Source organism: Delphinapterus leucas, chromosome 8, assembly GCF_059928025.1.
Source record: "Delphinapterus leucas isolate spDelLeu-1000000601 "Yukka" chromosome 8, BTC_Dleu_Yukka2, whole genome shotgun sequence".
Taxonomy (NCBI): domain Eukaryota; kingdom Metazoa; phylum Chordata; class Mammalia; order Artiodactyla; family Monodontidae; genus Delphinapterus; species Delphinapterus leucas.
The window spans coordinates 14645997-14669152 of NC_143136.1; the positions used below are offsets into that span (position 1 = coordinate 14645997).

Sequence of the window (23156 nt, forward strand, 5' to 3'; positions counted from 1 at the left end):
GCCTCCCCCTTCTCTTGCAGATTTGGGACATGACGCCTGTGGTGGGCTGCAGCCTGGCGACTGGGTTTTCTCCACATTGATCCAGGAGCCGGGCGGGGTCTGCACCTTCCCAGCAGCAGCCTTCACCAAACAGGACGCTTCCCTGTAGCTCCACAGTCACTGTCACGTGGATGGACAGCAGCCACTAAAAACCAAATCAACGTTTTTAAAAAGAAAAAAAAATGTAAAGGTGTGTTTTGGGGCCTTTGTGGAACTACCCGTGGGATGTAGCGGGTCCCCAAGGAATGGAGTTACTCCAGCGAGACGTCCTCGGGCATGGTGAGCTGACGTGTGCTGAGGCAGTAATTTAGCACGCGAGAGTTTCAGAGGAAAAATACTGAACCGAAGAGTTAAAGCCTAGAACTTTCTTCAAGCAGTTCCAACTACAAACACACTTCCCCCCAGACCTGCTGGGCCCGCAGAGGCTCCCATGCTTCTCTGCAGGCAGAGCAGGGGTCAGGGGAGGAGGGCTTGTTCTCTCCCTTGGGGGCTGCAGTGGGACTTAGGAGCCCAGAGATTCTCCTCATCTGTGAATATTCTCTACGCCTCGTCACTGAGAAACCTCTTAACAATATCTGTCCTCTCCAGGTAGTGCCATGTCTGCTCTTAGTGTGTGGCCCACTTCAGTTGTTTCTCGTCCCAGCCAGCATGCCGTGGGCGAACTCTCAGACTGTCACTAAGTGAGCTGTACAGTTTTTATACTAACCAAGGCAGTCCGCACTCTTCCCTTTCCCCCAAATGTGCTGTGAGGACGAGATGTTTCTATGGTGCTGTTAACACGGGACTCACACAAGCCGCCTGACTTTTTCTGATTGCAGTCAGTGATGACTAATGGAAAACCCAGCTACCAGCATGACTGTGATGGGATATGATCAGCCCATTCCATGGAACAGCCCAGTCCTCCTAAAAGACACAATCTATTTGTAGTTCCAAGATGAGCCCCTGTGATACTGTGGCAATTTAACAGACACCTCAGAAAAGGACTCCAAAGCTTTTTAAACTAGGTTGACTTTTAGTTATAACTTATTTCATAGAAGGAAATCAGTAATCCAGAGCAGTAACTGTTAACCAGGTCCTGCACAGTAATTCCTAACTTGTAAACTACTTTCATAACAATTAGCAAAATCTGTTGTATCAAATGGCATTTTAAAAGTTTTTGGTGACTTAGTACCAGGATGGGACAGAGGTAGGGAATGGGGAGCCTGTCTTTTAATATTCAAATATCTATTTGTTTTTAACAGCAAAACATGTATCTGTTACTTTAGGGCTATGGAAGTGAGTGGAGAGAAGTCGACTTTTTTTAAGGACAGATTTTAAAATAGATAGCAAAAGTATTTTTGTTAGTCTTACGAATGGATATTGAAAAAAACTACTGCATCGCTTTTGGGGGATCATATCAAGACAACATCGTTGTGTATGATATAACTAAGGGACTAAATATTTTAAAATAACAGCTGTTAATTAAAGTGGTTTTTTTAACATCTTTATTGGAGTATAATTGCTTTACAATGGTGTGTTAGTTTCTGCTGTATAATAAAGTGAATCAGCTGTACATATACATGTATCCCCTCCCTCTTGAGCCTCCCTCCCACCCTCCTTATCCCACCCCTCTAGGTGGTCACAAAGCACCGAGCTGATCTCCTTGTGCTATGAGGCTGCTTCCCACTAGCTATCTGTTTTACATTTGATAGTGTATATATGTCAGTGCGACTCTCTCACTTTGTCCCAGCTTACCCTTCCCCCTCCCCGTGTCCTCAAGTCCATTCTCTACGTCTGCGTCTTTATTCCTGTCCTGCCCCTAGGTTCATCAGAACCATTTTTTTTTTTTTAGATTCCTCCATATATATGTGTTAGCATACGGTATTTGTGTTTCTCTTTCTGACTTCACTCTGTACGAGTTTTTTTTAATAATAGTTTAAGACAGGCAGTTAAACTAAGATGTCTTAATGGCCAAGTGGCACAAATAAGGAGAGGGGGTCAGGCACATCATGTTCTAGAATGATCTGCAGTAGAAGTCGACTTTGTTGCTCCTTGTAATTTTTGTGTTATATCACTTGAAAAAGATGTTTTCTTTAAAACTTTTTACTAGGCCCTTTGCCTAATGTCTGTTACTAACATAATCCAGAAGAAAGTTTGAGTGATGGTAACTTGAATGGCAGTGTTGAATGTTAGCTTCGTTTAGTCAGTGGTTCAGCTCATTCAAAGGTGCCATCCTGGGGATTTTATGAAGTCCTGCAAGGAAAATAGAATATGATCGATCCCTTGCCATGCTGAAGGGTGCCGAACTGCGGTTTTGCTTTCCTTTAACCGCTGTAAAATGTGATTTTATGACGCCTGTGGTAGACCGAGCAGAGTTTCGCAGCTGCTGAGAATATGCCTTAGCTTTGAGACTTTTTTTATTTTAAAAAATCCTTAATGAAAAACTCAGTGTTTCATAGAGAATATAAGGCTGATATAGCGCTTCCGAAGGGGTTAACCTAAGTCAAGGAGGAAAGGTCTGTGTGAGGAAGAACTGGAGCAGGGTATCCAGAAAAGGAAAGGAGAATGTTTCAATGTACTTTTTCTCCACCAGAGCTTATTACCAGTTTTTTTTTTGAAACGCACATGGCAGGCTTGTCTTGTCTCTATCACACACTAGGTAGCAAATGGGGTAATATTTTTTATAAAGGTGGGTGACAACTATTTTCACGATTTTAGTGACTGGGCACATAGAGTACAGCTAGACTTCTAGTTATTGCCTTATTTTGACTGCGTTACTCTTTAAACGGGTCACTTAACATAGTTCTTTGAGTAAGCGTTTACCGGTTTTTCCATTCCTGAATACTCACGCTGAGTTGCAATTAGGGATCACAAAGTACAGAACGTTAGAGAATATCCTTCTGTTTAGATCTAGTATGTTTGTGATCAGGACTTGCCAATTCTTCATTCTAAACATGTTCTAAAATTGCTCTTTATTAGTGCAGGTGATAGGAGTATACCCTTATAGCATGAGATGGAAACAGATTATTCATTACATTGTAAATCTCTGTTTACTATGCCCTAGTTCTATCCTGCTGCCTAGAGGATATAAACAAAACATATTGCTCTAGAAGATGGTGTCACTTTGTTCTCCCCCTGAAGCATTCAGTTTGTTAATACCTACATTTTTAAACTGTTGAAACAGGCCTAAGTATGGAATAAATATCATAGTGGCTCAGACCCAAGGAGATATTTTCTAAAATCAGTTTTCTTTTTTTTTTTTTTTTGCGGTACGCGGGCCTCTCACTGTATGGCCTCTCCCGTTGCGGAGCACAGGCTCCAGACGCGCAGGCTCAGCGGCCATGGCTCACTGGCTCAGCCGCTCCGCGGCATGTGGGATCTTCCCGGACCGGGGCACGAACCCGTGTCCCCTCATCAGCAGGCGGACTGTCAACCACTGTGCCACCAGGGAAGCCCTAAAATCAGTTTTCATTACATTGTGTCCTACTTCCGTTACTGGACCTGGTATCTCCTTAAATGTAAGAAACCCGTTACTATTAATGATAAACCATCTCATTATAAATGTGATGTTTAACAAGTAATACATGCTATATTTATTCAAGTGTCTAGTGCTTAATTGTTAATTGTGAGCAGATTATTGAATGCCTACTCTATTTTCTGCTATTTACTATACAGTAACTCTTTGAGTAAGTTGAAGTTTAATTGTGCAACAGATTTATATTAGAATACAATTTAAAGTGTTTTTCTCTAGAGGCTTTTTTGACTGGGGAAGCAAAGGGCAATGTTGATTAGTACCTTTTGTCTTGTACTAGCTATGCTTCTACAAGATAGGGTGCCCTGCGTGTCCCAGACAGCTAGAAAACTTTGTTCTTTGCTTCTATTTGCGGGTTCTGTTTTTGTGGGTTTTTTGAGAATGTGCGTACAATAAAGTGTTCCTTGCTTGTTACTCTGTTGCTTAATTTGGCTTTTGTTATGTTTGATCTGGACATAGGGCAGCAGTAGTAGCTACCGTGGTTTAGCACTGTCTGTGTGCTGGGTGCTCTGCGGACTTTGCATTATTCAGTCCCGGCAACACTTCCGCAAGGCATTGTTTTCCCCGTCTTACAAATGAGAAAACCAAGGAGATACTGTCTGTCTGACTTGAAAGCGCGTGCCTTCTTCATACCTCCTGCCTTAATGTGCTAGCGTGTAATGAGAGTTTTATATAAAGGAAGTAGATATGATCTGTTTTGAAGTTTGTGAAGCCCTGGAGTCGGATCACTCAGGATATACAGGCCCCCTGAGTGCCCTGAGCCACATGGAAACACCACGATCCCTGCGCTAGGCCCCCTTGCCAACAGCTCAGTCTTATGAAGAAACACAGGGTGGTTCAGACCCAGGACAACTGAGTCCTCAGCTTAACTGATAAGGGGTTGGTTTAGAGATCAGATTGGCAGTTTATTGATTTTTTTTTTTTTTTTAAGCACTAAAGCTTTATTTTCTCACATCATCAAGACAATATGTTTATTGGGAATTCCCTAGCGGTCCAGTGGTTAAGACTCGGTGCTCTCACTACCAGGGGCCCAGGTCCGATTCCTAGTTGGGGAACCAAGATCCCAAAAGGTGCGTAGCATGGCCAAAGAAAAAAATATAATAATAATGTGTGTATTATAATAAAAAGAAAAGGGGAATAAAAAGATAATACCAAAAAGTATTTAAAAGAATTTTTAAAAACCCCTTAGTCCAACCACCCAGAGAAACCACTGTTAAACTTATGCTGTGTATCTTTCCAGGGTTTTTTTTAAATGCACATGTACATATAGAACACACACTTAGAGTGTTAATGGATGACTACCTTTTTTCCCCACCTGAGGTAGTATGGATAGTTAGCCCATGTCAAAAACTTGTGCACCCTGTTAGCATTATTGGTTGCTGCAAAGTCGCAGTGGACACTAGCTCTGTGCTGTCTGAACGTGTCCTGGGACTGCCAGTCTCCAACTCTGTGAGGTTACGTAAGTCCACGTGACTTACTTCAGCCAATGAAGTACAGGCAGAAGCATTTAATTGCAGGCGAGAGAGGCTCAACCACCAGTTTCTTCCCGAGCGGTCACGGAAGTACATGTTGATAGAGGAGTATGATGCTGAACCATCCCATGGAACCCAACTTGCCCTGGACTTGCAGTGGATGTTATATGAGGGGAAAATAAATCTTTGTTGTTTTAGTCCGCTGAGGTAGGGTATGTGTGTGTGTGTGTTTTAGCTGTAGCATAATTTAGCCTGCACAGCGGTATTCCATTGTTCCATTATGTGGCTGAACCATCATTTATTTCACCAATCCCATGTTGAAATTAGATTATACATCTTTTGAATTTTTAATTAAAACTCTAAATATTTTAAAATACTAGACTCAGCATGCTTGTATACTCATCTTTTCCCATTTTTCCAATGATGAGGATAAATTCTTAGCAGTAGGGATTGCTGGGTCAAAGAATATGCATATTGTGTTTATTCTTATTGCTAATATCCTCATACCATTGCCAACGCTTGAATTTGTTCCTTTGAATAGGCAATAAACAGGCGTAGCTTAGTGTCTTAATCTATGGAATTCCAGCTTGTTGACTTACGGGTTTCTGTAAGACAGTCTAGATAGAGCCCAGGTCACCTCTGGCAGACTGTGCAGTGGACAAGGATGTGGGGGATAAAAGGTTGGCTGGATGACCTCAGTGCTGTTACGACAGCCTGATGTGCTTGTTGCCGAGGGTGCTGAAGAGTCAGCTGGTCGCTTTTCACTCGGAAGGTGGAAACAGACCAGCAAGTTGTTTCCTGCCTTCCCATTTTAGGTTTCACCTGCCTCACTTATAAAAACATTCTCGGGAGGCTAACGCTGGTACTTGAGTTATAGCTCCCTTTCCCATCCATCACTCTTTAGTCCCTAAGTTTCCTTGACTATAGTTAGATCTCTTTCTAAATCTTTTCACCGCGCACACAGACCACCCCTTAGGGACTTTATTGCATGTTGATACATACAGTTTCCCAGCAAAGTTGAGTAACACACTATGAGACCACCTTCTTGACTTGAGTCTTGTCATCTGTGGTGTAGAAATGGAAGATTCAAGCTCTGGTCCGTCTGACCTCAAAACTCATGCTTCTTTTTCTAGTACCCCATCTGGGTCTTTCATATTTGAAGAAATTTTAGATCCTGGAGAAAGATAAAGTAATAGAAATTTCGTTACACCATTAGCAAGGGATGTGTGGTATGTTTTCCCACACCCTAGAGTTTAAGGTCAAGGGGGGCATTAGAATTCTATTTGTCACCCCCTCACCTTCACCCTGGACTCATGAACCAGTGGTGTTACTGATAGGTGGCTTCTGTGGTGACATTTATAACGCCAAGTTTCTTACAAGCCAATCATTTCCCGTAGACTCCAAAGAGCAGTGATTCTTAATCTGTGTTTTATGATATTTATGATCCTCTACTATTTATACATCATTTTGAAACTGTTAAAAAAAATTCCTTCCAGAAAGTAAATTGTATTTTTATCTGAAATAGATTAACATTAATGCACGGCAAAGAATGTAGCAGTGTCCCCAGATCAAGCTAATAAATTTGAAAGAACTTGGGAATCACTCTTCTAAAGTGTGGCTGTTAAGCCTGGGACACTGGTAAGGGACTTTTACTTAAATCTGCTCTCGTAACGGGGATTTTCATCTATTCCCGCAACATTTAAGAATAGCTAATAGCCCGTAGACTCCACCAAAATCAAACCCAACTAATAAAGTCACAAAACAGTTACATGATTTTACTATTTCAGAATTCAAAGTATCATTCCCTTATTAAATAAATAGGATATTCTTTTGACAAGATAACGGTAACCAGGTATTTCAATAGCTGTAGACTGTTCCAGTTAATGCTGTGATATCAAAATTTGCATGATTGCACAATTTGTTGAATTCAAGATACCTGAAGTCACAGGAAGGAAAATTACCTTCGAACAATTGCAGCCTTATTTAAACTCTTCTTCCGGACCCACCACATGCTTTAACTCATGACGGGAGACTTGATACATACATTGTGATGGCCTGCTGACATGTGCCCTGCTTCTTGCCTGAGAGCCTCTGAAAGGCAGGGACCAGCCTTTCTATCTGTATCCTCATTGCCCATCATACATTTGTTTCTTCTCATCCTTTGAAAATGCCACATTAGGCTGAATACGTTGAAGGTTTTATGTGCTCTTCCTTGAGCTGTTACCTGTACTTAGAGGAACTAATTGAAGAGCAACTTCTAAAATTAAGTAGGAACATCTGGTTGAATTAACCCAGTGTAGTGTCAAAAAGAGGAAGGGAGAGGAGAAAGCATACGGTCAAACAGAAATTTGTTTTATTTCTGGATTTACTTGTGTAAAAATAATTCTTTGCTCAAGTGACTTGGGACTTTATTTCTGCGTTATTATTGTACTTTCCTATTTCTTGTATTTTATTGACATGGCATCAAATGTCTTTTGCTGCAGGAGTCATGTCAGCTGTAATCTATCGGATGAATCCCAAGTTGCAAATGTGTGCTGAAAATACAGGCAAGCTTGCAGGCACAAACCTCAGTACAAGCCTATTGGCTGTACCTTCAAAATGTATCCCAGTACGGCCACTCTTCACCATTCAGCTGCTATTACCGTGATCCAGTTCCCTGTCATCTGCACTGTTCCAGTGACCTCCTAACCAGCCTCCCACCTCCTGCCCCTAACAGCCTTTTCTCAACACACCTGTTAAAACACGGCTCAGGGGCTTCCCTGGTGGCGCAGTGGTTGAGAGTCCGCCTGCCGATGCAGGGGACCACGGGTTCGTGCCCCGGTCCGGGAGGATCCCACATGCCGCGGAGAGGCTGGGCCTGTGGGCCGTGGCCTCTGGGCCTGCATGTCCGGAGCCTGTGCTCCGTGACGGGAGAGGCCACAACAGTGAGAGGCTCGTGTACCGCAAAAAAACAAAAAAAAAACACGGCTCGGATCATGTCATTCCCGTACACAAAACCCTCACGACTCCACCCCACTCACAGCAGAAGCCCAAGTTCTAACCTGTCCTGTCATTATCTCCCTGACTTCGGTGTTCTCGTTGCTTGCTCCTGTCTAACCGTGCAGTTCTTGTTTTCCTCTCTCTAACTTCTATGGGACAGAGAATTTGTGCAAACACAGCATGGAGCAGAGGATCAGGCACACCACAGACACTTAAATGATGATGCCTGTATGTGTACAGTTTGGGTGCTGTGTGCATAAATGCCAAGGAACTTAGGTGAATTTTCTTAGGGAGTGAATCCGTAGTGTGAAATTCCTGTTCCTCCACCACCATCATTCCTACCCATCCTATCTCACCTTCCAAGCTACTCTTACAGTTTCCAGAGGCTGGAAGGAGCAGTTAGAGAAAAGTGTAGAGAGGCTATAGAAGGTAAGTACACGGGGGACATGAGATGTTTCTAAAACATCAAGCACTAGTTCTGGGAGCCTGATCATCATTAAGACCTAATCAGAAGACAATACTCTGCAGCTTCATGTTTCGTTTTGTTTTTTTTTGCGGTACGCCAGCCTCTCACTGCTGTGGCCTCTCCCGTTGCGGAGCACAGGCTCCGGACGCGCAGGCTCAGCGGCCATGGCTCACGGGCCCAGCCGCTCCGCGGCCTGTGGGATCTTCCCGGACCGGGGCACGAACCCGCGTCTCCTGCATCGGCAGGCGGACTCTCAACCACTGCGCCACCAGGGAAGCCCTGCAGCTTCATGTTTGATGGGTATGATGGTTTAAAAATATTTCTGCAAACGCTTAGACCCTCCTCCTATTGAGTGGTGGGATTTAGGTACCCTCCCCTTGAATCTGGGTCAACCTTAGTGACTCACCAATAGATTATGGCAGAAGTGACACCATGCAGTGTCTGAGGCTAGATAAGAAAATACCACACAGCTTCCACCTAGTTCTCTGCGGGAAAGCAGCCACCTGAGACGGCCAGGTGTTGTGGTCGGCGGCAGAGCTGAGCTCCGTCTGACAGCCAGCATTATCTGGGTGTGCCATCTTGGAGGCAGCCTATCTGAGCTCTCAGATGTCTGCAGATCCAGCTGACAACTGCCACGCAGGAGAGGAGCCAGTGAGGGCTGCCGAGGTGAGCCCTTCCCCAGTTCGTGACCCACCAAACTGAGCAAAATAAAATGCTTGTTTTAAGCTGTTAAGTTGTGGAGTGATTTGTTACACAGCAGTAGTAACCTGAACAACAAGCCATTAATTCCTCATCTGGGAGCCATAGGACAGAGCACCGTCCCTACCCACCCGCCAACCCAAGCAAGAGAAGTGGACCCAAGGCAACACAGTACCAACGAGCTTCTTCAGAAACAATTGGGATTCCTTTTCATAAGAGTACTCTAGGGACCTATAGCTAATGGGTCCTGATCCTCCTTATCTTTCTTCAGATTTCCTCTGCATTCCTACCCACCAAGCCCATCGCCCTACCTCCACTCCAAATTTTTCTTTGAGATTTCCCTTTTGACCACATTAAACTTTTTTTTTTAACTTTTTATTTAATGTTGGAGTCTAGCCAATTAACAATGTTGTGATAGGGCTTCCCTGCTGGTTCAGTGGTTAAGAGTCCGCCTGCCAATGCAGGGGACACGGGTTCGAGCCCTGGTCTGGGAAGATCCCACACACCGCGGAGAAACTAAGCCCGTGTGCCACAACTACTGAGCCTGCATGCCGCAACTACTGAAGCCCGTGCACCTAGAGCCCGTGCTCCACAACAAGAGAAGCCACCGCAATGAGAAGCCTGCGCACCGCAACGAAGAGAAGCCTCTGCTAACTGCAACTAGAGAAAGCCCACGCGCAGCAGCAAAGACCCAACGCAGCCAAAAATAAATAAAATAAATTAAAACCAACAAGCAAAAAACAATGTTGTGATAATTTCAGGTGCACAGCATGTATCCAATTCTCCCGCAAACTCCCCTCCCATCCAGGCTGCCACATGAATTCGGTTTTGAATTAGCCCAGTCTGTACTAAGCATATTCAGATTTTATATTGGTCATATTTAAGGGTGCTCTAACTTTCTCAATGTTTTTTGCCCATTATGTAAATGCAAGTTATGTACCATGATTAGGGCATGGAGAGTTCTGAATTATGGAATTCCCAGTTTTCTAAGCACTGAAACGTTACTATATGTGATGTGTATTACATCATATATATTGTGTTTTTATTGACACAACACCATTCATTGAAAAAATACTGAGTTTCTACCATGTATAGGTACTATTCTAGATCCTTGAGAAAAAAAGAAAATGAACAAAACAAAGATCCTGCCCTTGTGGAGTTTACATTCCTACAGAGGGAGACAGACAATACACAGTAAGCCTAATAGATAAGTTATACAGTATACTCGAAGGTAATAGTGCTATGGAGAAAAGGCAAAGAACAGGTTGCCACAAATAGAGCATGCAGGTGGTGGGTAGGCGTAGTTTGCCAAATAGAGTGATCAGGGTGATACGTGTTCAAAGGATTTGAAGGAGGTGAGGAAGATAGCTAAGAGGAAATCAAGGAAGGAGTTCCCAGGGAAGATAGCTGGATCAGAGGTTCCAAAACAGGGGTGAGCTTGATGTGTCAGGGGAAGAGCAAGGAGACCAGAGTGGCTGCAGTGGAATGAGTGAAGGGGAGAGTTTTAGCAGAGAAAGTGAGAGCTCAGTGGGGGCTGGATCACGGAGGCCACTGCAAGGATGCTGTCTTTTACGGAGTGAGGTAGGAACCACCTGAAGGCTTTGAGTACAGGAGTGACATGAGCTGACTCGCATATTAGGAGGGTCACTGGCTGCTCCTTTGCCCATACCCTGTAGTGATGCGGGCAGGCAGGTAGCTGAAGAGGCTGGGAATTAATCCAGGAGAGAAATGATGGCGGCTCAGTCAGAAAACGCTCCAAGTTTTCCCCTGAGCATTGGGAAGGTTGGGGCTGCCATATAGCTCAGAATTACGATCAGTTGTCGAGCTGAAAAGTAGATGCTGGGGAACCCTGATCCGAACTCGTACCACAAAAAGAACCCAGCATATTCAGAACTGACCAGATGCCAAGCCAATATTCCGTGTGCGTTTTTTCTTTATTTCATGCAACATCCATGAATGAGAACGAATAACCATTTTACAGAGAAGGAAACTAAAGTTCTGAAAGGTTCAGAGACATTAAAGTTCAGTGACCTTGCCCAGCCTACTAAGTGGAAGGGCCGGGATTCAATTCCATTTTGACTCTACAGCCTGTCGATTCTGCTGCAGCCTCGGGGACCCTCTTCCTCACTGGACCTCAGCGCCTGGCATTTTCACTCTGTGTTTCTCATAATATGTTACTCAACTGTCCAGTTGTGTAAGACAAAATTAATTACTGATTAAAAAGTGTCACTGCCTCCTAAATCTCCCCTCTCCTGAATCAATAGATCCTCCAGTATCTTTATACCTACAAATCCACTTGATTTACCCATTTATTCAACTTGAATGGCTTCTGTCCTTACTGTTTATTGTCTCATATCGCTTGAACACATTGCTGCCAAAGACTGTTGAGGCCAGGTTGCTCTGGGTCCTTCCTATAGTTTTCTCATAATAAACACATAATTCCTAATCATAGGTATCTAAGTATGTAAGGTTTCTAAGAGAAGGTATATGAGTTACCTGTAGTTTCTGTGTCTTTGCTGTGCTGACTTCGGCACCATATTATTTTTGACATCTAGATTCACTATGGTGCCACATGATCTGTGAATTAGGAATGCCTGATAAACTACATTTTTACATCTTTCTAGACTTCTGTTATTTGGAGATGGTTTTTTGTTTGGTTTGGGTATTTTGGGGCTGTGCCAGGCGGCATGTGGGATCTTGGTTCCCGGAACAGGGATGGAACCCGTGTGCCCTGCAGTGGAAGCGCAGAGTCCTAACCACCGGACCGCCGGGTAATTCCTTGGAGATAGTTAATAGGAGGGAATTGATGAACGGTGGCAATGCTTGCAGGGGAATTACTGCTGCATAAATGCCATGCCTGCTGGACTGTTAGGCTCCTCAGGAGGTGTGGGTGTGGGGAACTAGTCCAGGATACTTTTTGTTAGATGCCTAGCTTGTCCGTTTGAGAAGGGGATCTGCAGACATCTTATTATCCCAGCGTGGAATAGTCATCGCAGTTATACCATTTTATTTGTTTTCTTTTCCATTGTAGTTAATTATTTTATATATACCATTTTAAAAGGGTGAAGTGTCCACTGATACCTTTATCATTGATAGACGGTGGCGCGCGATCTGGTATGCAGGGTGCATGCAAAACTACAACCGCTCCAGACTGCCTCGGGGCTTTTAAATCTTGGTTTCTTACTTTTATTTACAAGTGAAATTAAATGGAAGCTTGTTCACCTTCATTCGCTTTCTGGTTCCATTAAATGGTGCATAATCACCCTCACCCTCAGGGTCCTACAAGCTCGGGATTAATAACTTGTGTGGCTTTGACTCCTTAAACGTTATGCCCCGGGAGCCTCACATGCTGCACCCTAGTCCTGACCTGAGTCACATTACCCTCATCTTCTTAGGAATTACCATCATGTGAAGCTGTCCTCTTCGTTCATTTACTAATGTGAATAATGTGACTAATATTTCTCTCCCTCCTTAGACTATAAGCTCAATGAAAATATAAACTCTTTGTCACAAACAGCCTGCTTGTCCAGTAGGTTTAGGAAGCATCATGCCTACAGGCTCACAAAAGCAGTTTTATTTTAATTCCTTCTCAAATCAGAAGAGAAAATGAAGATAAGAAGAATGAATATATAATAACGAGTCTAGCCTGGATTATATTTGTCTTTATATCAACGTAGTCATAAAATATACTATTTAAGATATTTTTATGGGGACGGGGGGCCATGATGGCAAGAGTGGCCTGGGACCCACAGAAGTCATAACGCAGCCCTGGTCACAGCACCTGGGACTGTGCCTGGCACGAGGCAGGTGCTCAGGAAATCTCTGTCATGAGAATGAGTTAGTGAAGGGAGCATTCAACCAAAATAGAGATTTGGAGTCGAGTCAGGAGATATTGAACAAAGAGTTTTGTCCCTGGAGTCTTCCATTTCTAAGAACTATTGCTTCTCATTTCAAGTCTTAATCTAGATTGAAACAAATACCCAAGGACTCTCTAATCCATACACGTTCCCATATGGACTCTACAAAACCACCTGTCTGTGTGATTTACAAAGAATGTGAGGACATTCTTAACAGCCCAGCCCAGCATTCTTCAGCATTCTTGCTGAAATGGAAGTTTTTTTGTTTTTTTGCTTTTGGTGAAAATAAATGGTTATTGTTCTCCCTTCGCTGGCCTTTCATTTATCTAAAAAGTTGCCTAGTGTCTTCTCTTCATTAATTCAAGTTTCCCAAGTTTTAATTTAAACACTTTATTTATACATGTCGGGAAACATTGGTGAATCTCAGTGAACTCTAGGGCACCATGCGCAAAGGTTAAGTGGATCAGTGTTTCATATTTCAAGTCCCAGTAGTAGAAAATTCACATAGTTTATTTCAAAGAGTAGACAGAATAACCTCTTTGGGACTGATGATAAATACCGTTGATAAATTCAAAAAATTTAGTTTTTATTGTTAATGGTGATAGCCCTTTCTTTTACAAGCATCTAACTTTGTTTGGGAAGGGGAGGCAGTGTGGGATAATGGTTAGGAGTGCATCCCCTGATGACTTCATGCCTGGGCTTGAATCCCAGCTATCACTTACTGGCTGTGTGATCTTGGGTGAGTTACTTAGCCTCTCTGTGCCTTAGTTTCCTTATCTCTAAAGAGAAGGTTGTGATGGTGCCTACATCATTGGGAGGTTGTTATGGCCAAATCAATTAATCCATGTAAAAGTGTTTAGAATGGTTCCTGGCACATAGGACGTGTGCTCAGGATATGTTATGCAGATTCAAAATTCAGCTTATTAAGCCTTAGTAAATTAAAATAAACACCGGGCTTCCCTGGTGGCGCAGTGGTTGAGATGTCCGCCTGCCGATGCAGGGGACACTGGTTCGTGCCCCGGTCTGGGAGGATCCCACATGCCGCGGAGCGGCTGGTCCCGTGAGCCATGGCCGCTGAGCCTGCGCGTCCGGAGCCTGAGCTCCGCAACGGGAGAGGCCACAACAGTGAGAGGCCCACATACCGCAAAACAAAAAAAACAAATAAAATAAAATAAACACCTCTCTGTCTATAAACAGACAGGATTTATATTACTCAGGAGGCAAATTTTAGATTAATACCAACACTCTTGCAAGTTCTCGTAAAATATAAACGTTGTCATACTCAAATTCCTTCTGTTTCTTTGTTATATTCCCCCGAATTAGTCAAGGTCAAAGTTTCTATCAGACTCTACAAGAGACCCAGTTAAAACAGGATCAATTTTCATTAGAATTAAATTTTGAAAAGAAGATTTTGAATTATTATGTCTACAGAGTATGTTTGATGCATTTTTCCATTTTTAATTTCTATTTTGATTTTGAAATTAATTCACATTGTTTAATAGTCATAATTATGAGTGATATATATGTTGATTTTAATTAGGTTTCCAGTTTACCTCCAAGACTTAAAACTATTATGACATCATTTTACTCATAATGTAATTTTAATCTAACATGTTTAAAGCTTCCATTTTAATTTCATGAATTAAAAGCTAAAGCATAACCACCACATCTCTCAAGATATGAAAGCTTCCTTCCTTCCTTCCCACTGACCACTGCCCCCCGCCCCCCAAAACACCCAGCTTTCTTTACTTTGACACAGTATTGCTAATTGATTACTAGAGAAAAGAGCAACGTAATTCTAGTTTTCAACGATTTCACAGTGACTTTCACCCCAGGTAAAAAAGATTTCAATGGCCGTTTGTCTTTACAATAATCATCTTTTTAAAAAATAGAAAATATATTACAGAAATAAGTCCTTCAAAACCAATGGCCTACAATATAGCACAGGGAACCATACAGTAGCTCCTAGTTCCAAGTTCAATATCTTGTAATAACCTATAATGGAAAAGAGTCTAAAAAAGATTCACTTTCCTGTAGTCCTGAAACTAACACAACATTGCAAATCAACTATATTTCAATAAAAAATTTTTTTAGAAGACAAATGGTCTTGGTGTATTTGTGAGCATTTAAACATTATTTTTAAAAATTCCAATCATCTAGGACGTGCGTAAGACTGTTGAATTTATCTTGGTCCTCAATTATCAATAATTGAGAATGCTGTCAACGGCTTTTTTCTTAACTTTTTATTTTGACACAACTTCAGACTTACAAAAAGTTGCAAGAATTCCCATGGACCCTCCCAAATTCTCCAAATTTTAATATTTTACTATATGTGAAACCGAAGGCAGTCATCGGTTAGATCCCTTAAACTATAATTCGCTTAATAAATAATATCCTGTAAACTGCCTTCACTGACTAAGCTCGCTTTAATTATTTTTGCAAGTTGTATACCCTCCAAGCTTCACACAGTCTTGGTAATATATCACAAGACTCCCTAAGTCTCCCCCCACCGCCATAGATAATACCTCTGACCTATGGGTTGCTATCGTAACAGTTGGAGCTGGCTAAGACTGGTTGGGACCACCGACCTCAAACTGGGCCTGTGCAGCTGTCCAGTCTGACCTTTTGACGTCAGAGGGTCAAAATCTCCACCCTCAGATCAAGCTAATGCCACCATTTTCTGAACGTGCATCCCATGAAGAGCACGTAACTCAGATATGTCTGTGCAGAGCAGCAATTACCTCACTTTTTTCCTCTCTCAAATCACCTTCCCCTGCACCTCTGACCACCCTATGCTCTTTACCCATAAATATTCCAAGCCCCTTGCCTTCAGGGAGGCCGATTTGAGAATTGTTCTCCCATCTCCTCACTTGGCTGCCTTGTGAAGAAACCCCTTCTCTGCTACAATCCTCGGCGTCTCAGTGTTTGGCTTGGGGTGCTTTGGGCAAACCAACCTGGTTCAGTAACACATGTAATGAATACTTTGAGACTCTATGAACACCCTATTACTCTTCAAATTTTCACCCACTAGTTTTAGCATCCATTGGTGATTCTTGCTTGATGATTTTCTTGGTACTCACCAAGACTGCTTGATGATTTTTTTAATTCCAGCATTTATTCTACATTTATTAGTTGCTTTCTACTAAGAAAAGCTTTGCCTTGACCCAGCAATCTCACTACTGGGCATCTACCCAGAGAAAACCATAATTCAAAAAGACACATGCACCCCTATGTTCATTGCAGCACTGTTTACGATAACCAGGTCATGGAAGCAACCTAAATGCCCATCAACAGACGAATGGATAAAGAAGATGATGTGGTACATCTATACAATAGAGTATTACTCAGCCATAAAAAGGAATGAAATTGGGTCATTTGTAGAGATGTGGATGGACCTAGAGACTGTCATACAGAGTGAAGTAAGTCAGAAAGAAAAAAACCAAATATCATATATTAACGCATATATGTGGAATCTAGAAAAACGGTACAGATGAACCGGTTTGCAAGGCAGAAATAGAGACACAGATGTAGAGAACAAATGTATGGACACAAAGGGGGGAAAGTGGCAGGGGTGGTGGTGGTGGTGGTGGGATGAATTGGGAGATTGGGATTGACGTGTATACAGTAATATGTATAAAATACATAACTAATAAGGACCTGCTGTATAAAAAATAAATAAATTTTTTTAAAAAGCTTTGCCTTTCCCTTCATGTGTTTGCTTGTTTGTTTATAAATCAATCAATCCATGTAGACTAGTGAATTCTTATTTTATCCAATAGGTTATAATCCTTTACTATTATTATTTTATTGCTTGAATTCGTTTAATTTTTCCCGTGGGAGTTCTTTCAAGCTGGCTCTTGTGTCCTCTGAACATGTCACTATCATTCTTTGCTTACTTTCTGGCACAACAAGACATTCCAGGCTTTTCTTACACTTTCCCTGTGTCAGCCCTGGTGCCTGTCATTTCTTCAAAGTTTGTTTTATTTCATGGTATATAGAAGCAAGATCTGGGTTTTAGGTGGGCTCATTGCTTCTGGGGTATTACCGATTTTAGGCCTTTTCAAAGGAGTGAGTTTAGGAAATAGATGTATGTCTCCACACAGACACACACACACACACACACACATATACATATACATATATACCTACACACACCTATATCTATTCTATACCTCTATCATGCATTCTTTTTCTTTTCTTTTTTTTTTTTGGCCGTGCCACGCAGCATGTGGGATCTGAGGTCTCCAATCAGGGATCGAACCTGTGCTCCCTGCAGTAGAAGGATGGAGTCCTAATCACTGGTCCACCAGGGAATTCCCTATCATGCATTCTTAATGATAATTCCAACTTCAAGCGAACACTACAGGGTTCATTCTACCACCCACTCTTTCTGCATTTATGACTCCCTTCTACAACAGTGAGAAACCTGTCTCCCGTGACCCATAATATATTTACTTACTTGTTGAATCCTAGAACATACAGGAAATGGTTTTAGAATTCCTAATCTATATCTCCAAAGAAGAAGGGAAAGGAGAAGGACTTGGGGGGAGGAGAGAGAAGAGGAAGAATTTGTTTCCTAAATTCTGGTCCAGTATTTAACAGTTCTTTATCTTTAACCAGAGGGGATAGGGTCCAAGAACTGTACCCTGCAGGTTTGGGACTTGTCAGCCTGCATAACTGCATGTGCCAATTTATTAAAATAAATGTCTCTCTATATATAGATCTCCCTCAACTCTTAATGGTGTTACAACCCAATCAACCCATCTTAAGAGTATCTTAAGTCGGGCTTCCCTGGTGGCGCAGTGGTTGAGAGTCCGCCTGCCGATACAGGGGATGCGGGTTCGTGCCCCGGTCCTGGAAGATCCCATATGCCACGGAGCGGCTGGGCCCGTGAGCCATGGCCGCTGAGCCTGCGCGTCCGGAACCTGTGCTCCGCAACGGGAGAGGCCACAACAGTGAGAGGCCCGCATACCGCAAAAAAAAAAAAAAAAATCTTAAGTCAAAAACGCGTTTGATACACCCAACCTACCAAACATCATAGCTCAGCCTAGCCTACCTTAAACGTGCTCAGATCACTTACCTTAGCCTACAGTTGGGCCAAATCATCTAACACAAAGCCTATTTTATAATAAAGTGTTGAATATCTCCTGTAATTTATTGAATACTGTACTGACAATGAAAAACAGAATGGTTGTTGGATTCAGAATGGTTCTAAATGTATGAGTTGTTCACTCTCGTGATCGCCTGACTGGGAGTTGCATCTCACTGCCACTGTCCAGCATCACAAGAGAATATGGAACTGAGTATCGCTAGCCCTGTGAAATTCAAAATTCGAAGTATGGTTTCTACTGAATGCGTATCACCTTCACAGCATGGTAAGGTTGAAAAGTCGTAAGTCGAACCATCATAGGTTGGGGGCCATCTATATATACACATCCTATTGGTTCTGTTTCTCTAGGAAATCCTGACTAATACAGATGTGAAACATTAACCTGGATCCAAATGTTAGAACTGTGCCCAGAGCTATACGTAGAGAAGTGACATTCCCCTAGCCCCTTCCTAGCTTCTCCACTCCCATCCCACCCACTAACTCTGGGCAAATAATCGGACAGTGCCTGGTTTAGGCTCCTTCTTCACAAGAGGCAGATGCACGTGTGTTTTGTTTGCTCTTTTTTGTTGTATGAAGGTAGAGTACTATACATACTCTTGCACTTTGCTTTCTTCATTTAACAGTATATCCTGGGAACCAGCCGCATCAGTTCACGGAAGTTCTTCTCATTCATTTGTGCTGCAGAGTATAGCTGTACCGCAGTTTATTTAGATGCCTCCTGTGCACGGATTACGTGTGGTTTCCAATATGTTGCAATTACCAATAATGTCACAGAGATTTATTTTGTGCACTGTATTTTTGTATTGTTGGAGGTGTATCTTCATGTGAATTCTTAGAAGTGGAATTGCTGGATCAAAAGGTAAACACGTAATAGTTTTGTTAGGTGTTGCCAAGTTACCCTGCATAAGGGCTGAACCAGTTTGCATTCCCACAGCAGTGGATGAGAGAGCCTGTTCCCCACAGCCTGCCAACAGAGTTTGTTGTCATGCTGTTCAATGATCGATCCTTAACCAAAAAGTTGAGGAATCTCCAGTTTTAATTTGCATTTCTCAAGTTGAACATCTTTACATATGTTTAATGGTCATTTAAAACATTATGTGATGTCAATTATACCTCAATAAAAAACAAAATGCAAACAAAAACAACTTGTGCGTGTGTGTGTGTGTGTGTGTGTGTGTGTGTGTGTGTGTGTGAGAGAGAGAGAAAGAGACAGACAGACAGACAGAGAGAGACAGAGAGAGAGAGAGATTTTTCAGCCAGGTATTTTGATCATTTTGTTCTCAATTCTGAGAAGTTCTTTCTATGTTAGGGAAGTAGCCCTTTATCTGTGGCTATGTTGCAAGAAATGTTTCCCCAGTTTTTCTTTTTTTCTTTTTTTGTCTTTTTTGGCCCTGTACGTGGCCTGCTGGATCTTAGTTCCCCAACTAGGGATCGAACCTGTGGCCCCTGCAGTGGAAGTATGGAGCCTTAACTCAGTCACTGGACCCCCAGGGAAGTCCCTCCACAGTTTTTCATGTGTCTTTTGACTTATGGTGTTTTTTCTGCCATAAAATTTAAAAAAAATTTTTATGTAGCCAAAGTTATCAATCTTTTATTGATTTTGTCTCTTGTTAGAAAAACTCTTCCATATACACAGGTTAAAGAGGAATTTATGTTTTCTTTAGTCCTGTGTGATTTCCTTTCTCTTTCATTCTTCCTTTATCTCTTGCTCTCTCTCTTCCCCTTCCTTCCTCCCTCCCTCCCTCCTCCCTCTTTCTCTCTCTCTTTCTATCTCTTTCTCCCTTTCTTTCGTTTTTACAGTTAGATTCCTGGTTCCTGTGGAGTTTACTCTCATGTGGCGTGACATATGGACCTGACTTTATTTTTTTCCAAATGGTAAATCAGTGTACCAGTACCATTTATTAAAAAATCCATCTTTGCGTCAGTGATTCGAGATAAGCTTTGTCATAAAGTTCCGAATAGACTCGGGTCTGTCTCTCGACTTTATAAGCCATTCCACTGGTCTATTTGCTCCTGTCACAAAGTGCTATACTGCTTTAGTTCTGAAGGCTTCGTAGTATGTGTTAGTGTCTAGTAGAGCTAGTCTATTTTGTAGCTCCTTTAAAATGTTTCCTGATTGCTCTTGAATGTTTATTTTTCCATATAAACTTTATTTCTACTTGTCTAGCTCTGTAAACAATGCCTTGGTACTTTTATTGGGATAAGTTATTTATGAATTAAGTTAGGGAGAACTGACATCTTTATGATGTTCAGTCATCTTGTGCAAAAGAGAATGTGTTCCTTGTGTTCAAATCTACTTTGTGTCTTTCAGGAAAATTTTGGTCTCCTCTAAGGTTTTGCACATTTTGTGTTAAATTTATTCCCAAGTGTTTTTTTTTTTTTCCTTTCATTTTTGTTGATAGGGTAAATGCAGGTTTCTCAGCGATTGTATCCTCTAACTGGTAATTGTGTATATGAAGGTTATTGATTTGTTTTTGTCTTTTGAAATTATATCCTGCTTCTTTCTTTTTTTAACATCTTTATTGGAGTAAAATTGCTTTACAGTGTTGTGTTAGTTTCTGCTGTATAACAAAGTGAATCAGCTATACATATACATATATCCCATATCCTCTCCCTCTTGCATCTCCCTCCCACCCTCCCTATCCCACCCCCACCCCCCACCCCCAGGTGGTCACAAAGCACCGAGCTGATCTCCCTGTGCTATGCGGCTGCTTTCCACTAGCTATCTATTTTATATTTGGTAGTGTATATATGTCCATGCCACTCTCTCACTTCGTCCCAGCTTACCCTTCCCCCTCCCCGTGTCCTCAAGTCCATTCTCTACATCTGCGTCTTTATTCCTGTGCTGCCCCTAGGTTCTTCGGAACCTTTATATATATATATATATATATATATATATATATATATCCTGCTTCTTGAATGAATTCTTTTATTGGTTGAGTGCTGAGGGTTTTTAAACAATTTTGTGTTTCCCTCTCCTCACACCAAAAAAAACCTGTTAGTCTTCATAAAACCTGGACATCAGTGATAGAGTTATAATGAATTACTTGAAGATTTTTTTTTCATTTCAACCACAACTTGTAAAAGTAGTAAAATGAAAATTAAGAAATGTACATTTTAATATAGTGTTATCTCAAACCTTCATATTTAATTAAGGTAAAAAATGTCAAAGTCCTAATTATACAACAGAGTTAAAATTGTAGCTGGTGTCTGGGAATGTGATATATATTTCTTCACATGGCTCCTTAGAAATTCGTTTTATTTTTATTTATTTATTTTTGAATATTATATGAAGTTTATTTTTCAAAACAGACAACTTTTTATTAAAGTATAGTTGATTTACAATGTTGTGTTAGTTTCTGGTGTACAGCAAAGTGATTTGGTTTTATCTATCTATCTATATATGTATATGTATATATATATATATATATATATATATATACATATATATTTACATATTCTTTTTCAGATTCTTTTCCATTATAAGTTATTACAAGATACTGAATATGGCTCCGTGTGCCATATAGTAGGTCCTTGTTGTTGTTTATCTATTTTATTCTTTACAAATTCTTTACAAAAACTTTAAGCCTTGTTTACAAATATTAAGCAGGTTATACTTATGTGAATTTGAACCTTTCAAAACTTATTGGGTAAAGGATAGGGAGAAACCTCCAAATAGTTTTCAGATTTCAGATTTCCAGCAGGCAGTAGACAAGGGTAGTTTTTGCTTTTCAATCTAATGGCTTATGTGTTAAAATGTATTAATTAAGGATAGTACACAACTAAGTACCTAATGGTGTTGAGCGGCCTCTCCCGTTGCAGAGCACAGGCTCCGGACGCGCAGGCTCAGCGGTCATGGCTCACGGGCCCAGCCGCTCCGCGGCATGTGGGATCTTCCCGGACCGGGGTACGAACCCGTGTCCCCTGCATCGGCAGGCAGACTCTCAACCACTGGGCCACCAGGGAAGCCCTTCGATTGCCCTTTAATCTCCCTATTTAAACTATTTATCTGCGTTCTAATGAATGCAGTGAAAGCTTCTAATTAAATGCAGAGTGCTGGGTTTATTTCCACCTATTGCCTAAGTCTCAAAACCAAGTCACAGCAGGATCCAGAGAAGCATTTACAGCTCAGAAAATAAAATACCGTTACAGAATTTGCCTCAGTGTTTGTGCTTAGTGTCTAGAAAGCAAATATTCAAAGGAACATAAAAGGAAGTGTGTGTGCTTTAAGTCTTGAAACCTAGTTGCCTTTTTTTCCCTGACATCACAGGGCTCAGAGTTAATTCAATGACAAAAAATATGTCCAATATATTCTTCTAGATATATCTGGTGAAATGAAAGAATATTGGGTTATTACTTACAGCCGACTGGTGATTTCAACAAAGTCAAATTAAAAAGTAGAGCATCGAAGAACCAATGTTTCAAAGAGGGTAAATATTGATTCATGTATTTATTTATTTATTCATTCATTCAAATATCCTCTTCACATGTTTGGTTTCTGGCACCGGTTGAAGCAAAACACTAGGGATATAGCAATAAATAAAACACATGAATCTCTGAGTGCTGGATTTTATATTACACGATGATGGAATAAAACAGAAAGGGTTAGCTGAAATTTTGGTGTCCAGGGACTATTTATAATCTGCCTGGACCTTAATTAAAATTCCAGGGTCTTTTGGGCGATACACAGAGTTTAATAAGAAGGAAAAGTCCATCTTCCTGGGAAGCTTCAATTAATTGGAGATGACTCCTTAGTTGTGTTGAGAGGGGAGCGTTGAGTAGGACGTGAAGATGGTTAGTGAAGGACTAGTTATATTGGTTGGTGAAGAATCCCTAGGGGATAGAGATATAGATACAGATCTAGATATACAGCTTTATTAAAGTGTTTCCCTGGGGAAAAGAGGGAAAACTGTGAGTAGGAAGTTATGCAGAAGCTACTGCATACTAAAGATGTTTAAAACAGGCATAGGTCCATGTAGTTTCACCTCTTTAGCTTTAATTTACAACCTTTCCCACACTGGTT

General features: G+C 41.5%; 1 protein-coding gene across 10 annotated transcripts in view; it reads left to right on the forward strand.

Annotated features, from left to right (window-relative positions):
- WDFY1 (WD repeat and FYVE domain containing 1) overlaps positions 1-19722 on the forward strand; it is a 66375-nt gene extending 46653 nt beyond the window's left edge. For 5 of the 10 annotated variants that reach the window (XM_089916301.1, XM_089916307.1, XM_089916308.1 and 2 more), the window contains one exon: positions 21-3964. In XM_089916301.1, the coding sequence (XP_089772427.1) occupies positions 21-80 (60 nt within the window). In that variant the 3' untranslated portion in view covers positions 81-3964. Of the gene's footprint in view, positions 3965-7505 lie in introns of those variants that run through there. The other 5 variants (XR_016394016.1, XR_016394015.1, XM_089916306.1 and 2 more) reach the window with 5 other exon arrangements.
- The last annotated feature ends 3434 nt before the right edge of the window (positions 19723-23156 follow it).